General features: G+C 40.1%; 1 protein-coding gene across 1 annotated transcript in view; it reads left to right on the top strand.

Annotated features, from left to right (window-relative positions):
- LOC120792060 (calsyntenin-2-like) overlaps positions 1-20,815 on the top strand; it is a 252,906-nt gene that overhangs the window by 88,153 nt on the left and 143,938 nt on the right. Inside the window, exon 2 of the mRNA XM_040131067.1 lies at positions 4,182-4,304. Coding sequence (XP_039987001.1) covers positions 4,182-4,304 — 123 coding nt within the window. The remainder of the gene's footprint in view (positions 1-4,181; positions 4,305-20,815) is intronic.

Raw genomic sequence — 20,815 nt, 5'->3', positions numbered from 1 at the left:
CAGCTCTTTTACGAAAAGACAAACTACAAGAAAGTGTTTAAATTGAAACATATGAGTAATGTATTTTATTAATTTAGTTGCTAGACCAGAGAATATAGAGCAGCTGATGGTAAAAGTTTGAATTCGCAGTTGCTCATTATTAAAAGAAATATTGAATAATAAAGTGAAGGTTAAAATAAGATTACAGGCTTTCTGACAGATATATATGAAGTAAAATAATTTTGTCTAGTTTGCCTTGAAGCCAGTTCACAAAATTCACTCTGCTGCTTTTCCTCTGTGTGACACAGTGGCAAAAGGTCATGGTATTTGAGTCCCAGCTCAGGTCTAAATAAGAAAACACAGCAATGTTGTATGAGCAGTTCCTCCTGCTTGATAACACGTAAAACAGAAAATGGTGTGTTTTATTCCTGCTCTGTCCTTCAGATGTTAAAAGTCCTTGCATCTCAGCTAGTCATGTTCAGCTAAACAGCTGCATGGTTTCATAAAATGCTGGCAAGTTGACCTCCCTACAATCACAAACAGAGGTTATCACATGCCATTTACTGAGGGCTTTGGAAACCACTGAAGGTGTTTGTTTTTAAAAATTGGGGTCACTTGGAGTACAGCTCAGGCTTTTTTTTTTCACGTGTATGTGTGTGTTGCAGATTTTTTGTTTTTAACCACACATCCTATTACTGGCTGTCTGAAGCCTGAAGGCTGAGTCGTAGATGAGCACTACACAGTTCAATCAAAATGTCAAAAGGAGTAATCTTCTCATTGGTGTGTGTCGTTACCATGCAAAGACTTGACTTGAAGACTTTTAGCAAAGAGAGCAACTCTGAGAAGTGCTTCTTTCGGACTCTACAGAGTGAAATGATGCAGACAAATTTGGCAGTTCGGGGTGTCATGGTCCCTTCATATCGATTAGAGGATTAACTGTTTAGTTTTGACTCAAGTGGCCATGGAGGAGTATGTACAGTAGCTAATCACTAAGTGTCAAGGCCTTAGTGCTTGCAGCCGTGACTTCAATCCTGGTAAGCGGCTGCAATGTTTCCCCCAGGGATCTCTGGAAACTGATGGTCTGGCTCATATCACCACTCCCATCCTTCCCTCCACCCCTCTTCAACCTCTGATAGCCCTCATTATTTGCAAGAAAATAGCTGCACATCCATCCATTTTGTGATAATGACTCAGGGGCATGTCTCAAGTTGTCAGTACATGGGCCCCATTCTATTAAGATGCTGTTGGCATTGTATTTCTTACCATTGATTGGACGAGCTACAGTTATTGGCTAGGGTTTGGGTTGACATGTAGGCAGTACCCCATCAAGAAACTGCAGTGATTACTGGAGGTGGACGCTCCTTTGATGCCCTCATCACTCCTTTCGAAAAACCATTCCATCCCACACACAACCAGCAAGGCTTTGACATGTCAGTAACTCGCAACAGCATTGGAGCTAGGCCTAGCTGACTGATTGGAAGATGCGCTAGATCTTGTGTACTGGTGATACCACAAAGGTCACCAGTGTTAGATATCATCAGACTAAATTGCGGTGTTCAGGTTTCTGCCACTATCATTATATGAGTTGTGTATCTTATAGCAAGAACAAGCCTCCATTTTCACTGCTGTATCAAGGCATTACAGCTCAATCACTTTGTGGTCTCACAATACAAAATTTTGGTAATGCTGATAACAGAGCATTTAAGTCAGCCTGACACTGCTAAGTAGTCACGGTGAGCAGCATCAAGGCTTCAAGGATTTAAAGGTCAAGAGGGCTCCTAAGCTGTAAGAAGACTGAATATGAAGTTGAGAACAAGTGCCTCAATTCTCCAGACTCCTCATTAGCTGTCACACATTGTGCTCAAATAGTGTTACACCCTGTATTACTTATTTAGTGGGGTTGTGCACTTGTCCCAAGTTGGAGCAGCAAATTAGCTTTTTTCATTTGTTTTCAAATTTCTTGCTTTCTATTTTTTCTTTATGAGAACACACTTCCAGTGTCCTGCTGAAGGAGTTGGGTGGTTTTGTAGAAATAGTTTTGGCTGTTTTTTTCCAGAGACAGATTTTGAAATGAATACCAGTGTACTAATTGTTCTGTATCTGTATCATATGTTCCACAAAATGCCCCCAAAAGATCCCCTTTCAACAGGTTTGTCTCTCCTATGCATAGATTTGGCAGGGATGACACATACACATCATGTTTCCCCTTGAAATTCCTGTATAGCAGCATCAGCAAGCTATTCATTCTCAAAATGACATGCTTTGGCATTGAAAGTTGAAATAGATTATCATTTTACCTCTTACTGGTGTAGCACACTCATGCATATTTATCACGTCTTATTCGTCCTAATCCCATCTCTCTTCCCCTCTAAATGATCTCCTCTGACTGTATCAGGGCTGTTAGCCATGCTTTCTGGGCTGACACTCATGAATATGCATCTCTGTAGTGTTAGCATGTTTTCCATAGGTCTCACTAGCTTCCCCCTGCTATCCAGAGTCCTCAAAAACATAATTACAAAACAATGAAGTTTGGTCCTTTATCTTACTCACAATATCTTTCTATGCATTTTATACATTTAGAGTGTGTTGCTGTTGTTACAGAAACTACAAAAACTAAGTTTTTTTATTTTTTCAGGAAAAGAAAACCTGATCAAACTAACTTTTGGATGTTAAGTTACATGACAAAAAGTGGATATTTTTAATGGTAATTTTTCCATACAATTGAATATTCACTGTTGGATCAGTTTGATCAAGTTTTGCATCCCTAAAACTACCACTTAAAATAGCAGAAGCTGAGTCAACCATTGATACAAATCAGTCATTAACTCTAATGTCTTGTTGATGCATTGGTCTGACAATTGCCACAGACACAAAAGGAATTTCCAAAAGGATAACAAACAAAATTAACTTTATGTGACTTTACTTTTAGCTGATTATTTCAACCACTCATTCTGTACAGTCAGCCTTATAGGAGGTAGTCTTCAGATTACTTTGACATAAATTCGCTAAGTAAATCATTACACCAATTTAGATGGTGCTATGTTTGTTTGGTTATTTTCCTCCTAAACACAAATATGGCAATATTATTTTTTTTAAATCAAATCATAATGTCTATTCAAATTAGTTGAGCTACTCAACAGTCTTTCCACAGAACCCCTGGCAGCTGCAGAAATACCCCCTAGGCTAAAAGTACACCAATTTGGAAATCACCATTTTAGGGCAATATAGCACTGTTTATCAGATTTTAAGAGCAGTGAAGACATACGTTCACATTCTATGGAAGTGACCTTTTTTTGCTCACATTAAAAGAGTATGATGTCTTCTAACATTTGTATGTTTGGGTTGTGTGGAAAGTACACATTTTAGCATTGCCAAGTGGCTTTTACTGGCATTCACTGAATAATTGAAGTAGTATGTAACAATGGTTGCTTGATTAGCACTTAGAAAGAGTCCACTTTCTTTGGTTTTCCTTTCGCTGAATGGAGAGTAAATGTTGCTTACGTATTTCATTTAAACCATGAATTTTTTCTTTCACTGATGTTTCTCAGGGGACCTTAAATTATAGCTTTGCTCTGTCATTTTCAATCCATCAACTTGAACATTGAATATTAAAAAGTGGACAAAATTAACTTAAGGGTTCCAGTGGTTTACATGGACTGTTTTTTCTTCTTTTCCTTCTTTTGACTGTAAGATGAGAAAGAATTGGCAACTGGGTCGACATGGTGCCACACACAGCGAAAGGGGCCATTACTCAATTATGGCCCTTAATCAGGCCCTCAGCTCCTGAACTTTGTTTTGACTTGGCCTTGGATACAGTTTTCTGCTGGCAGCACAGTGGTGGTCATTGATCAAGCATGGCACTTTGCGTTAAAACCTGCAGGGAATGTTTGAATGAAGAAAAGAACAAAAGAGAGAAAAGAGGTAGCGGGGGAGATTAGCAACATAAGAATGTCTTGTAGAAACCGCGGCTGGAGGAGCTTTGCCAAGAACAGAATAAAATTTGAATGTATTCCTGGTGCAGTCCACTGTATTTGTTTCTGTGCGCATGTCAAAGTTAAATTGTTAAACTGTGGCCAGGTTTTCAGCTGAAATGAAACTGAAGATGTACAGTATGTTGCAGCATGTTAAAACTGACAGTTCTGTTGTACCTTCTGGCAGAAGTATTTCACTGACACCTCACATTTTGCTTTCTGTCTCCACAGTGAATAAACACAAACCGTGGATTGAGACATCATACCATGGGGTGATCACTGAAAACACTGACATCGTTCTGCTGGATCCTCCTCTGGTGGCCCTTGACAAAGACGCCCCTATCCCCTACGCAGGTATGGTTCATTTCAACGGTTGTCAACTGGAGAATTAACATGGTTAAAGGAGGGCTAACTCAGACCAAATGGAGGGAGTTACAAAGACTTAGGTGTTAATCCGCACAGGGAAGCATAGCTGCAGGATATACTTACACTAAGGATAGAAACCATACAAAGCTGTCATGTGATGTGATGTGATATCATGGTGAAGGAGCTTAAATTGGCTTCATGTAGCATAACTGCTGCATCACTGTTATTTTTCTTAGTGTTACTGCTCTGTGCTGCAACCATTTAATCCAATAATTCCCAGTAAGCACACATCACATACAGGACTCATATTTCATATTTATTGAGAGTGGAAAGTGGCCCAAATAAGGCCCATGTTGGCTGAGGACACTGAAAAAAAAAAAAAAAAGTCAAACCGGATTAGATGCTTCCCACTTTGTGACCATTCCAGCTCGTCTAAAGGGTGCCAGCTCTTGTGGGAGGACGTTAGCTGGAGGCTGCTGGCAAGCCCAGCCAACCTATCTCCCGCCAGGCTGCTAATGTGGCCAAGGCCCTAGCATGGGGCTGTAACACGGGGGCTGGAGCCCACTCACCAAGGCCCTCGAGCTGTGCTGGATGGATGGATGTATGGAGAGGGAGTGTGTGTGTGCAAGCGTGCATGTGTGTATGCTTACTAAAAGAAATTTTCATTGTTTGCTCTATTGTGTGTGTGTGCTGTGGCATGGCCTGAGGGGGCTCACTGTAATGGCCACCCTACAGGGAGAAAGACAGAAAATGATGAGACAGTAGGGGGGATAGCTGGCTGACCAGCATATGTCCTCTGGCTCTCAGTAGACTGACAGCCACACAACAAAAAGTGCATACACATGCAAACACAGCTACACACACAGCAGGCAGAGCACTGGGGTATTCCTGGATTTCCTAAGTGAGAGTGCTGGGAGAGATTTCTCACAAAATTATTAATAAACAGAACATTAACATCACCAATCTGTCTTGCAGTCCCAGTCTCCCTTTCCTGTTATCTTGTCAGGTCTCATTTCTCAACTGCCACTCTCTTGTTTCCAGTCTTCACCACTTCCTACATATTTTGTGTATCTCCCCTCCCTCCCTATGAACCTTTTGAACTCTCCCAACAAATGTCCACACACTGCACCAGTCACCCTCTTTCTTGACCTCCTGAATCAGTGATTTCCAACCAAGCAGTTACAGTTAAGGGCAGAATCAGTTGTCCATGAATTAGCTAAGGCAAGTACTGCCCTGTTTCACCAGATTGCTGGGCTAGAGTGGCAGGGCAGTGCTCAGGTAGTGGTAAAGCCTCATTTATGAAGCCAGCCAGGTTTTAATTACAGTACATCAAAGACGCAGACAAGTGATGTTTGACTGACTGTGGTCATGCTGGTCAAACAGTGATGGCAAGAACCGTAATACACTACCTTTGTGTTCATAAGCTCATAATATCACCACCTGCTTCAGCACATTAACACTCTACACATTTCAAATATGTGATTTTTATGCACATATATATCTGGCAAACATTTTAAGGTTGAATAATTGTCAATATGGACGAATTTCCAATCTGTGTCTACATGAAAACACCTCACGATCCAGTTAAATTCAGCAGAAAAATACCAATAAGCAAAAACTATTTCCTGACTACTCTTTTACATCAGTCCAAACCTGTCCAGTAACTGTCTTGGACTGCTGGGCAGGATGCAACTGTCACCACACTCGCTGATCTGGAACAACAGGAAATGTGGCACTGCTGTGCCTGAAACCTGGCTGAGACTGACATCAGCCATCACTGTGGTGCTACAGCAGCTCAAATGCTTCAAAATAACAGAGACAGCATGTCAGAATGAGTGAAAAGCACAGGAATAGATAGACTCATTTGTGTTATGCATGAACGCATGGCTGTGTCTGCCAAAATGAAGGTGTCTTGCCCTAAGATACAGAGAGAATACAAAAAGGCAGGTGATACAAACAGCTATATGCTACAGACAACACCAAGAAAACTCACTTTGATGTACATCTTTAGCTTTCCAGTATACCTAAGACTATTTTATATTCATGAGTTACACACTTGTATGAACAAAACTTGTCTGGAGCATATGCTTCTCTGTCACAACATATAATTTTGTTAGTTGAGAAGTGCCTGCACAAACTCAGTCTGTCATCAACTTGAGTGTTTCCATTCCAGAGACAACTATACATCGAGTGATGTTGAAATTGTGCTGGAAAAGTGAAAAATTACCACAGTGGTGCTTAAGATTGGTAAACCAAGGCCTTATGGGGTACGGAAACAATCCTGTCACCTGACAGAGTGTGGCTAAAGGGCGAGTCTGCGAAACCCTAGATTAGATTTAATGGTACTGAACAGTCATTGCCAGTGTTAATTAAATTAAATTATTTCTATGATATCCATGTATGTAGTTCAATATCCATACAATGTCTGTACTTTACTTTATGCAGATACAGTATGGTCACAGATAAACAACTAAAACACTGGATTATCAAATGTTCTTTTCTGTGATGTGATGGAAATTCCAGTGTCCACTATGAGACGCCCATCCACCAGCCCTATCGCCACAACCTTAAGGCAGCATCAGAATGCTCCAGCAGAAGTGCTTCTTGAATTGTCAAACAGCATTTGAACCCCTTCCCCCAGCACCTGTACGATGATGGAAACAGGGGCTCCTGTGTCAATTTACAATTTCTGTAACTTTCCGAAACCGACAGTCTGTCAATCACTGCCACAGGCCAGGTGTGTGTGGCCGGGAAGTTAGGCAGGGTTTGTCTCCCAAGCTATATTTATCTATTCTTTACAAAACCATTTGTGTCACCTTTTGTCTTCACAAACAAGTACAACACCATCAATGACTGCCTAGAAACACCGTCCGAAAGATTGACCTATTATCAATATTTAAGCATTTTTTTCTATCTCTGGCAGGTTTTTCACCCTGATTGAGTGTGAACATTTGGAACAGCTGTTAGAGTTTTGCCTTCCAACAAGGTAAAGGTGAAACTTCATGGCATACAAACTGGATGGTGCACAAACTAGTTTGTTTCAAGCATACTCCCGCCTTTACTTTCTACCCTTCTTCATAAAGGGTACACTACTTCGTCTTTTGGCACTGAACATTGGCATTGGACATAAATTATGTGCTGCATGATTGTCCAATGTGTATGGTAGAGGTTGTAAAAAAACGTTTAAAAAAAAAATGTAGGTCACTTTATAAAGTAGCAAAAGCATTTGCCAAAGTGTGAATTCAAAATTATTCTTTTGTGCAAACTGTATGTCACTTTGGTTGACAATGAGAGCTAAACATTAATGATGTGCAAATGTAAAGAACATTATGAAATATTCACTTTAATGCCTTTTCAAGTGTGTACTCTGAACTCCATAGTGATGGATAATGTGTGAGACCAGCTTGGTGATCCATTTGGTTATTAAATGCACGATATATAATTTTCTGCTGCAAGGAGCCTCTCAATCAAAACAATAACTAAAGATGGAGTTTGGTGACATTTTGAGGTAGCGTGCGATCATGGGAGTTGTTGTCTTCACCACCGTTGCAGTCATCTCCTCCCGGTTAGGATCCCTTCAGTATGAATCGTTCAGGAGGTTTTTACCGGGAGTCGAATTATCTGCAGAGGTTTCCCCCTTTCAAAAAAATTGGACGGTGATTAAATCAGGTAAAAACACTGAATAAAGCAGTTTCACATTAAAAATCAGTGTTTTTCTGATGCTGTTCGTTGGACACAGGATGTCTCAGAGGAGCTGTGAGTTGAGCAGCTGCTAACGTTTTTTACTAGGCTTGCTTCTCTGATAACTTTAGATTCAGATTATCCTTCATCCTGTTAAAATATATAGTTAAAGATGACCAAGATGTGTATGGTGCATAGTAAAAATATGGCTTAAACTGGATAAAAAGTCAAATTTGAATGCTCCTGGCAGACAACAACAACGATGATGCATGCGCAAAGGTGATATGACGCTTCTGACAGGCGAACAAATGAAACAGACCAATAACCTTAATTAAAATTACGTATTTTTCTAGGTTTGAAAATTGCTGGAAACATTTGGTATAATGTAAGTAGACAACTCAACAAAATATCTAATAGGTTTAATCATTTTTGAACATTTTAATGTGGAAAAGTTACATATTTTACCTTTAAGTTGAAGCAGAAGAATTCCAGAAGAATACTCCCACTGTACTGAATAGGCTCCTAAAGTGCCGGGTTAGTAAGGTTAATGGGCAAAGAGTACCGGTATTTGACACAGGTTAGCTAGTTGTTAGTCACTCCAGGTTTTCTGTTGCTGGAAACACAGCCACTGACACTGGCATTTTTTTGTGGCTTAAGACACTATTCTTGTGTATATCCTTCACTTTCACTGGTCCCTGGAGCCCTGCAGTTTTTGTTTGAATGCCATGCTAATGTCTCACCAGTGACCCTCACGCATACCCTGCTCATTCAGTAACACCAGTAGGTAAGACAGGTTCATAAAACCTCTCTGTGCCATACACACTCACGCTGCATAAATCATGTTAAACACTTTATGTTTGCTCTGATGTGTCATATGCAGTTTGCCTTTTTCTCAAACTCTGAATAAGGGAGGACTTACTTTTTCATTTCTGTCTGTGTTATGACTGACAGGACGAATTAGCATGCTCCTGCTGTCTCATCTGATAGCCGAGCAAACAATGTTTTTGAATTCTAATTTTAATGCATTACAAAACTGTACCTCTCAAGACATTCATAAAAATCAATTATCTCTGACCTTGGCTTTCTTCAGTGTTTCCATCAGCATTACCATTACTCCGAAAACAGCAGGCAATATCATATAGTCATTCACTGCCATAAAACAAGGTAAACAGACGAATTAATAAACATACGCGCTGGCTAATGTGCTGTGATTAATTAGCCTCTCACTGTCTGTCTGATTGGGAAACAGATCTCAAGATGATTATGAAAAGTATCTCATTAGCACCTTAGCAGTGAGCTTAGTGCAATGTGTAGGTGGAGAAGCATAAACACTGCAATGTGTTTAATAATGAGAGAGATGGAGAAGGGTTTGTCTGAAAGGTGAAATATTTTGTATGATTCAGAGCTGGAAAAAATGCATGGAAGTGGGATAAACTGCATCATGAGCGGAGATGATAAAGGTTAAGGCTGCAGTCAGTATCTGAGACAAGTTAATGGTTTACTACAAAATGCTTTGAAGTACGTCTTAAAACATGCATGCGCTGACAAGGCATTTCAAACAATTTCCGTCTTAATATGGCAAAAATTAGTTGTTGGATACAGTGTCTCTGCAGCTGTTTGAATCAGTTACCTGTTGTTGTTGAGCCGTGACTGTATTTAAGCTCGGTGTCCTACAGTTTTATCATTTCCATGGGTAAAATGTCACACCTTATGCAAAAAGCCCGATAATGATCCCATAAATGTGGAGTCTAAAATGAATTCATCCTCTGTCAGACTGTGTAAATGAAAACTACAAGTCACTTCATCCAGGCCTATCACGGCTGAAAAATATAGATGTGAAGATAAAGAGGGAGCTTTCTGATGGAAGACCCTTTATGCCTTTTAAAAGTGATTTCATGAGCTGAGAGAAAAAATTTGTAGAGGCCAGGGGGCTGCTTTTAATAAGGGAACAGTTTTTTCCCCTTTTTTCAACAGGTGCCGCTGTCTCAATTCCCTCAAAATCCCCTGCTTCAAAGCTGTTGCTTAAAACCATGATTAAAAAGTAACAGATTGAAATAATTTTGCAGAGAGATAGTCTTTCTAAAAAAAAAAAGAAATCCTTTCCTCCAGAAGGCTGTCAGACTCCTTTAATCCATCTGTGCTTTCTGTTCAGGCTTTCCTCCCATCGCGGTTCAGCTCCTCCTTCCTTTGTTAGTTGTTTTGCTTGTATTCTGACCTAGAACAAGGCCTCACTTTCATCCCTCTTTCCTGCGCACTCACGCTTTTTTTTCATCTTTGTTCAAATAATTTCCGCCTGTCAGATTTCATGCAGCTCCGGTGCATTCAGGTGTTAGAGTGACATCCTCTATCCTCCCCTAGACTCAACACTGTCCACAGCGGATGCATCATTTTCCCACAGATGACAGCTCTTCCTTTGCGGAAGATTTCAGTCTAATTACATCTATTTTTGACACTGTTTATGAGAGGTTGACAGTAAACAGATGGACAGAACAAAGTTTGTCCAAGATAAAGATTAAAGAAACTGCTAACATGGGAAAGTGATAAAGTCAAACTCAAGCGATAAACTCAGTGTTAATAAGCGATAATGTTAATTCATGCCAACTTATTTCTACAGAGTTTTGAACTGAAAAGCACTGGCAGCATAATGGTTGTCTTGCTTCTGGCATTCTTACTGGCTTAGTCTTTGGCTTCAAGACAATGGAGCCATCACTCTGCCATTGTTCACATACTCATTTATTAATGAAGTACTGAAATGCAATCTGCTTCCTCACTGAACCACACAGATGAGGGAAATAGTCTTTGTAATGAGATTTTTTCCCAAGCTTTTAGCTTTTTTGTCTTTTGATGAGTTACAGAACTGGCAGAGGGGAGCAAGTGGAGTCAGCGCCACAACTTACTCTTTTGTTCTTTCAAAAGGAAGTGAAAAGGAACATGTGTTAGGTTCTCTTGAAAGCCATTGAGCAGAATTTCCAGCCAACTACCTCCTCATCCCACTCAGAAGCAGAGATGCTTGACTGATGTAGCTGCATTCAAACTGAGGCATTCACTGCTATTGAAATCAGAAATTGATTTGTGAGGCTTTGTCCTTCCACACAGTGTGCTCCATATCGGAAATACATTTACTTACTTCTGTTTACTCTGTTCCACTGAAATTCTGCTATTCAAGGAATATTGTGGCTTTGTTGACCAACAGATTTGTATTTGGATCTTGTAGATGTTAAGTTTTTCCACTTTAAGCCCTTTCTTAGAGTCATTAGAGACATAACTTTATTACTATCAATTTACTGTAGCTCACATTTAGTGATAATAGTTACATTGCCATTTTATTATCATAACCTATGCATTCAGAAGTATAATTAGATTTAGTAGTACAGTTAGCTCCATAAGTATTTGGACAGTGACACAATTTGCATAATTTTGCCTCTGTACACCACCACAATGGAATTGAAACAAAGCCATCAAGATGTGATTGAAGTGTAGACTTTCCGCTTTAATTCAAGTGGTTTAACAAAAATATCATATCAACTGATTAGGAATTACAGCCATTTTTATCCATAGTCCCTCATTTTCAGGGGCCCAAAAGTAATTGGACAGTTGACTGACCATCGGTTTCATGGCCTGTTCCCTCATTATTTAATGACAAATTAAGCAGACGAAAAGTCTGGAGTTGATTCCAAGTGTTGAATTTGTATTTGGTGGCTGTTCCTGGGAATTCTCAATAGGCGGTCCAAAGAGGTGTTGCTGCAAATGAAGGAGGCCATCGTTAGGCTGAAAAAACAAAACAAACCTATCAGACAGATAGCAGGAACTTTGGGAGTGGCCAAATCAAAAATTGGGTAAAATCTTAAAAAGAAGGAGTGCACTGGTGAGTTCAGCAACACCAAAAGGGCTGGAAGACCACGGAGGACAACTAAAGTGGATGATCTCAGAATTCTTTCCTCGGTGAAGTAAAACCCCTTCACAACATCTATCCAGGTCAAAAAACATCGTACCAGAATGATGGGAAAAGAAGAGTATGGAGAAGGAAAGGAACAACTCGTGATCCAAAGCAAACCACATCATCTGTCAAACATGGTGGAGGCAGTGTTATGGCATGGGCATGTATGTCTGCTAATGGAACTGGGTCACTGGTGTTCATTGATGATGTGACTGTTGATAGAAGTAGCAGGATGGATTCTGAAGTGTAAATGGCTGTACTATCTGCTCAATTTAAGCCAAATGCTGGAAAACTGATAGGATGGTGCTTCAAAGTACAGATGGGTAATGACTCAAAACATACTGTGAAAGCAGCCCAAGAGCTTTTCAAGGCAAAGAAATGAAATATTCTTGGATGGCCAAGTCAGTCACCTGACCTCAATCCAATTAAGCATACTTTTTAATTACTGAAGTCAAATCAGAGGGCAAAAAGACCCACAGACAAGCAGCAACCAAAGGCAGCTGCAGTAAAGGCCTGGCAAAGCAACTCAAGGGAGGAAACTCAGCATTTGGTGATGTCCATGGGTTCCAGGGACTGGCTGAGGTTTGGCTAACTCATAAAATACTGTCAATGTTGAAACGGCTTGTAAAATGAGAAAAAAAGAGACATGCTAACAGTATTGAACCTGCCCTCGATTTTGTGGGACAATTAGGTGTAGGGAGATTTTTAGTTTTAAGGGGGACATTGTTGTAATGGTGCACTGGGGCTCAAACCCTTTACAGTATCTGTGCATCTGTAGGATACACCACTATTTTCTGAATTAACGCAGAATATAATTTTCATCCAAGTGGAACCAAGTTCTTTCAAGTTGCTACAGTAGTATTATTCCATGAAGTGAGAACTGTAGTCACAGCAACATAAGATAGGAAACTACCTTATATGGTGTGCCACTACATCTGTCGCTGCATTCCTTTGAATAATGCATAGAAGTATCACGTGTGATCAGAAAGTGTGAGTAGCACATTGTGCACATTGTGAAGAAAATGGTGACATGTATACATATATGTACATATATATATACACACACACACATAAACACACACACACACACACACACACACACACACACACACACACATATATATATATATATATATATATTTGCCATCTGTGTGTTTGTTGACGATTATTATTCAAGCCAAAGGTCCCCAAATAAAGTGTCAACAAATTGTCACAAGAGCTCAACATACAAGGAAGAAGTCTGCTCCAAGTCGCCACAAAGACGGATGTTGTTTTAAAAACTTTCCCCTGAACTTCAAATCTTGAAGAAGCACTGCATGAGAGCAACCTCTGTTTTAGCAGTTTGTCAATATAACATTTATCACTTGCCAGTGCATCTCTAGTGCGCTTGAAAGAGTTCAACTCCGCTTTTGATATACAACCTAAACTTCGAGGTTCATCCTGTCTGCCCTTGAATACTTTTGTTTTTCATTGAACTATCTCTGATCTCCAGTGCTATCTCCAAATCATCCCCTCTGACTTTCAGCCCTCTTTCTGTCTCTTTTCTGAAAAGGACCTCCCTTTCTCTTTGAAATTTGACAGCTTCCTCTCTGCTTTAATCCCCCCCTTTTTCATCCTGTCGTCATTCCATCACCTAGTTTTTCTATGCTTCTTCTTTGGAGCTATCCATCGGACACACACACTTTAGCCACAATGTGTGTGTGGTGTGGGTCAGACAGAAAACAGCAGATATTATTTTCTGAAGCAGTTGTGAGGAATGTTAAACACACTGCTCTGTAAACAACTTTACAAAAAAACTTCAGTTGGATCTGTTTAGTTTCAAACAAGTGCATGTAGGCTTTTGATTTTTGTGAAGGAACATGGAAAGATCAAAGCATTTAACACAGCAACAAACAGTCACTATAGTCTCCTTGATTTAACTTGATATTAATTTATTAATCCCTCACTCTTTCATTACTTTTAGACTTTTATTGAATGAGTACAATCTTCATACAAGGGCAAGAAATTGTATGCCACACTGAATAAAAAAGCAATGAACTGCTGTTATTAAACATCACCCAGGAGAGCATGGAGACATGATTGAAAATCTCCCTTTGATAGAAATATAACAGACAGTCAGAGCTTTAAATTTAATACTAATCCCACACCCACATCAATGTAGTTAATTCCTGGATCGCCTCAGACCTGTAGCTCTGTATTTCAGAGCACAGCTGTTATTAAAACATCGTTCAACTAAATGTCTTATGGCTTTCATCACCTGACAGTGAGATCACCACAGAAATCATCCGCTCCCTTCTCCACTGTTTTATATTGAACGGATAGTACAAATTTTTTAATGTGAGATGAGGTATTTGGGGATTTATGCATCCACTACTACTGTCACGCTCGCAATCAGAGGCCAATTTTTGCCTCACGTGGCTAGGCTTCTTATCTCCACACTGGTGTTTTATCTTTTTCTTTACATTTCATCATGGCTGATATGATTTCCACATGTTCACTCAATTAACTGAGAGAAGGCTGGATGGGTGGGCGAGTACAGGCGTGGGTGGGTGAACTGGGAGGAAAATGAATGATTAAGAAAGAAAATACTAATGAAATTATTATAAAATTATGATAAATTGCAAAACTTCAAGCAACTTCCTTCAATAGGACATGATTTAACAATCTTTCATCTTAACTGGTGACATGTGGAAAGAGGGCGATTTTGCTTTAAAATCTGACTTTATATGGATTGGCTGGTGGGGGTGGAAGTTATTTATGAGGCAGAATTTTCCGTTCTGCATTATAATGAAATACACCGACTTGACACTTAACACACTTGCTTATTAATTGATGGAGGTCCTCTAGCAAACAAGAAAAAAATGGATGTTTTAAATAAACAAAGATTATACAAAAACATGACAGGAAAACATCAGGGATAATTAATAGCCTTGGATCTCTCGAGATGACAGACAATATCCAGGAGGCTGCACATCAAGGTTATTTACTTGAAAGGAGAATACATTAAATGCATTTGGTTTATATTGCATGAGCTGGTTTTGAACTCGGTCACTGATCACACACGCACACGCACACGCACATGCACGCACGCACGCACGCACACACACACACACACACACACACACACGCACACACACACACACACACACACACACACACACACACACACACACACACACGCACACACACGCACACACGCACACACACCAATGAATACATCTGGCTGTGCACCTTTACGGTTCAACAAGGTTCTGTTCTTCCCTCAGAGAAAACACTATCACTCAAACTCCATGGGATATTCATGTATTATGGGAATTATATTAATCCTCATGAATTACAGTGTGTTCCTGTGGTAGCTGACTTCAGACAATCGCGCCTGTGCGCTCCCAATCTTCAAAAACAAAGCCATTAGATTTGCGCTAGGCAGAGAAAACGTGTTCTTCTAAACGTGGCTGAGTTTTGAGTGCAGGACAAAATACAGTTTAATGACAGAATGAGAACAACAAGGGCCTCCCGGGGGATGCTCCCACCCCATAGTCATGGAGGTTTTAAAAGGTACAAACAAGATGAGTCGCATCGACTACTGAGGGGGTCTGCTTGAGATTGGTTTAATTGGGTATAGAGAGAGAAAGAGAGATGAGGCAGAGAATGAAAATGACAAGACATGAAGTAGTCTTTTTTATTTTATTTTTTTTTTTACCTCTTCCATTCTTGTAAGTGGCATGTCGCAGGACCCCGCGGTGAGACGCTTGCAAAATTACTGAAAATTAAGTGTACAAGATTGGCCACCAAAATCCAATCTGCTCCCAGCCTCAGTCATTTTGTAGAGTTGACGATGCCTGGGAACTTGTGACAGTCCAATTAAGGACATTTGCATATCAGGAGGCTTAAATTATTGTCATCCGTTGGAGCATAAAATGGAGGTGCAACTCAGGAGAAGATAGTGGTGATCTGCACTTGTAGACCAGAGAAGAGTATGTGTGAGGGGTGAGAAAAAAAGAAAGAGCTGCTTTTGGTAGCTTACATGCATTGTAAATATTCCCTTTACTTTTTCCCCGACTTGCCTCACCTCTTTTATTGTCCGCTCCCATCCTTGTCCTCTAATACTTTCACCCCATGTTCCATTTTAAGATCTCTGCTTTCTCTCTACAAGATTCCTGTCTGTTCTCTCGCTTTAATCCCTACATCTTCGCAACCTCTTGCTTCCATTGGCTTTTAGTGTTTTGAAAGAGTTCACTACTTAGCAGATGGTAAGATTTTATATTATAGATAAACGTACAGACTGCATGGGTGTAGATCGTGTTGTAAAATGCTCCATTACCAAGAGTAGAAGTAGATCTTCTTCAGCCTCCGCAGTCAGTTCCTTCCTTTGTGCTGAAGTAAATCCCCCTTTTATCTGTCTCACTTTTCTCTCATCTTTGTCTGGGGCATGTGTATGGTTTTGGCTTTATGTCATGGAGGCACAACCAACAGGAGGTACGGCACATGTAAAGGTATCTGTCAGGTGGCAGACAGAAGCGAGGGATGACTGCGGACAGACCACATTAGACATTTTTGTCAGTCTTTTCCTCTCTGTCTGTCTCTCTTTGTCTGTGCATCAGCACCAGCTTGTCCTCACTTCTCACCTTTACATCTGTGTGTCCGAGCCCAGGCGCAGGTGTTTAAATCACATTTCCACAGTTGTCAACTTGCAAGCCACCTTAGCGTGTGAAGTGTAATAATGAGGCTGACTTTAGTGCTTTAAATGAGATGTAAGGCTATCTCAAGATTCATTGCATTTTATATACAGATGATAATATGTTCTTAGACGTGAATTCCTGAAGAGAGAAAAAAATGCTTTACTGCTTGTGTCTTGTTAAGACTTCATCATGCTGTTACTCTTTGAAAAGTTTGGTACATAGCTTTTTGTGGCAAAAAGATGCAGTAATGAACTGTACACACACAATAAGTTACTTATGTGTTCCATGACTCATAGGTTGCTGAAGTTTGCTGCATCATAGGTGACGTAGAGTGCAAGGCAGTGGGACCACAGAATACTTCCCTTCAGCAGCACTGATGTTATCAATTTTCTGTTTCCTCACATGCCGGTCATTTTATCAGGCATATACAAAGACGGCCTTTTGTCCTCTTCACATAATGTTTTTTCTGCATTCTTGGGTGTTTTAACTTCAAACTCCAAAATTGTTAAACCTCTTAGAGTTACAAACCATGAAGTTGACATGCCGTGCAAAAACTTGCACCTAATCTTTAATGAACCACAGATTTGCAATTCAAGATCACTAAATTAATCCAAACCACAATCTTTAAACAAGCATCTTAGGGGCCACCCTAACCATGTCCTAGTCTGACAGCAGCACTGGATAACTGATACAGGTTAAGCACACCTGTGGATCCATTTCGTCGTCTATTGTATGTAATGCCTTCTCTTATTTCTGACATTGTGGGGTATTGAGATATACAGTACCTGTAGCATATCAGTAAACATCAGGTTTCAGTGTCAGTAAATCAAAATCAAAGAGCAAGTGCCTGTAACCATTTTACAGAGACGTATGTTTTGTAAAAGAGACAGACACCTCAGTTTCTCCACTCAGTCGGAATTCGAACCTGTGGCCAGTAGAAAATAAAATACAGTGCTATTTGATATATATACATACATACATATATATGTATATATATTTATATGGTAATTTGAACACAGTAAAGGCATCTTTTACTGAAGAACTGCTGAATAATCTACAGTGTGTCTACAGTCTACAAGAGGGTTTTCAGTATAGAAACACATGACATCATTAACCCAGTTGTCACTCTTTACTGTCACTCTAAAACTACACCTTGCACTAATGTTATCATAGTTATGTCAGGTCCGCAGTGATGAGGAGCTTCAGCTCAAAGGGTCCACAGTAAAAAGCCTTATCTGGCACTGGGATCATTAAGACCTTCTTTGGCGCTCTCTGCATTTGTGCCAGAACAACAAGGATTAACATATGATGGAGAAGCACTCACTTGTGGTGGGGGGTTGGGGTAGATGAGGAGGTTCAACTCAGGCTAATTGCCCAATATAAGTTTGTCCCTCTAAAGCCTTGTCTCATTTACATTGCAATTTACCCCTTTATGCCAGAACAGTAGGCACACTGGATGAGCACATCAGAAGATGCTGTCAGTTTGCATCTTGTAATGTGCCACCTCAGCAGCACTCAGGCAGTGAGAATACACCCATTTTAAGTACTGCACTCTGCTATAATTTGATTGGCTAGCGTGCTGTTGGCAAAGTTTCCCGCAACCATCAAGAATGTTTGATACTAAGTACGGATCTTGAACATTAATGTGTCACTCAGGAGCAGCCAAGGACTGACCTTCCCTCAACAGGGTAGTGACGAGGAGCTGCCAGCATGTGTATTCTTAAAGTATGACATACTGCAAGCCCATTTGGACCATCTTGAGTGAATCCTGTGTATAATTTTGCCGCCGTTTGTTTGCTTCAAACAGAGTATTTTTTTCATCATCTTATAGCACCTGTATGTAGCGTTTTATAAAGAAATATCATTTCAAATGCTCATATGGAAGGAATGGTTGTAGCTCAGCATGTAGAATGAATCATCCTGATCGCAGGGTTTCCGGTTCAATTCCCACCTCCTCCTGTCCAAGTGCTGAAGTCTCCTTGAGCAGGACACTGAACCACAGATAGCTACCAGTGGTCAGGCCTTGCACGGTAGCGCGCTGCCACTTTTCTGAATCAGAATAGAGAACTGTACAAAACTGACAATCCGACAAGCATGCCTATTTCACAAACAATTTGCCAGGTGTGCAGAGTTGGGGAAGTCTGTAGGATATCAACTTCCCCTCAAGCTCTCCTTTTTTTTTCACTACAACACTACCTCCGGAGTTAATATTCAACACCATGAATCCCTTCAAGGAGAGACTGCCCAAAAGTGTGTGCGGTTTTTCATTTGTACTATTCATTGCACCTCAGGTTTTTTAATGGGGCATTTTGGAACAGGTGTAAACACTTTTGCCTTTAGCCATGGTTGAAGATACATTGTAAAATCTAGTTAATTTAAAGCATACTGAAACCTTTAGGTAAAAACAACAGATAATCCAAATCAAAATATGCTCTCTTTTGTCTAAAGCCTGTGACAAAGCATGTGACAGGCTTTGTGACACTGTGTGCAGACATACTCTATGCATCTGCCAACACACTTTCACTTAGTTTCTATCCTTTTATCACATTATAATGTCTGGAAAATACTCCTACAACTACAGAAAAAGAATAAAAATGAGAAAATAATTACAATTTTCCTCGTCAGCCAAATCCCTGTCTTACAAGATATCACTCCGTGCTTAGCCCATTATTTCACAAACAAGACTGCAGATACACACAACCTTGTTGAGATTTTTGAGGCATCCATATTGGCTTCTCTGCCTGTGTGACTTACAGTTACCCAGGAAGCACTTCTCTGTTTTTCTATGCAAAAACACATTGCCACAACCTTAATCAGACTTATTTACAGGGTTGGCGGGTGCTTGATAAGTTGTCATCAAGTGTCTGAGGATTTTATCTTGTGCATTTAATCTCAGGCTTCTGCTTTACAGCGCAGATCCTCCTTTACTACTCAGTTCTCCTCAAATAAAAAGGACTGCTCATTTTCAAGGAGCGCCTTGTGGCTTATCAGAGGTGATATGCTGTCTTCACTTCCCCTCAGGCTTGTAAACTGAATGCATTAGTAATGAATCACTCTGCAACCATACCCAAGTGGACAACAGTTTGTGTCCATCCCTATCTGCTAACTCAGTCTCTTCCACAACCCTTATGTGCGACCCAAAGGATTTCTGGAAGAGACCAACTCATATTGAAAATATCAATATCATAACATTATTGTCTGCCAGAAACAGAGCCATCTTAATACTGTATCGGTGACAGACATGCAACATAACTCTGCCCATCAGCATTATTGTAGTTTATTAGTATAGCACCTTAGCTGACAGCTGAACAATTGTGTTTTACTTCCACTGTTGCTAGTGTCATTTTCATGCTCCTAGCTCTTAGCTTTCATTTTACCCTTGCCTGATCCCTTTTGAGATACTGACGGTTACACACAGACCGACGAATATGGAAAAGACACACTGCAGTGCACTCCTCCATTGGAGCTTTCATACTTCATTGAAATGAAAAGCCAGTGGGAAGCGTAAGAAGCTGAACCAAAAAAGAATAAAGAGGTAAAAATATACGAGTGAGAGAAATGAAGGGATTGGGCGTTTATCATCATCCACTTCACGCACAGGAAAGGTGACAAGCGGTGGTGATAAAACAGACATTGAAAGTGATAAATGTGGCTGGAGTGTAAACTTTAATGGCCCAGCCTTGGATGGGAGCAATTTGCCAATATTTAATTAACTATAATGTGATCAATCAGAGTGTTAAAGGATGAAGCTGTTCCGGTGGGGCACTCACTCGCCGCAGTTTTCCTATAGCTCATTTAGCCTTGAGAAAGCTCCAAGGAAATGCAGCAATCAACAAAAGCGGATTGTCACTACACTGTCAACATCAGTATGATTTCATTGTAAATCAGTCCAGATGTTCTGCCATTCATTTTTTTTTCAGGTCTGCATCACAAAGAGGGGCAATTTTTTGGTCAGAATTTGTGTAATTAATCCAGCTCTCTCTGTCTTATATATACATACATACATACATACATACATACACATATACAGGTAAAGTCCTGGTTGAAACTACTGGCAAACTTAAATTTTAAGCACATCATTTAGAATATCTCCAGAAATAAATGCAAGTCATCCAATTTTTGTATAATCAAAATATAAGTTCAAGGTTGCTGGAAATTAAGAAAAACAAAACTTTCATATTAGTGAAAAAATACAAACACAA

This window comes from Xiphias gladius, chromosome 7 (genome assembly GCF_016859285.1).
Source record: "Xiphias gladius isolate SHS-SW01 ecotype Sanya breed wild chromosome 7, ASM1685928v1, whole genome shotgun sequence".
NCBI lineage: Eukaryota > Metazoa > Chordata > Actinopteri > Istiophoriformes > Xiphiidae > Xiphias > Xiphias gladius.
The sequence above is the reverse complement of the archived record's forward strand: the minus strand, read 5'-3'. Positions and strand labels throughout refer to the sequence as shown.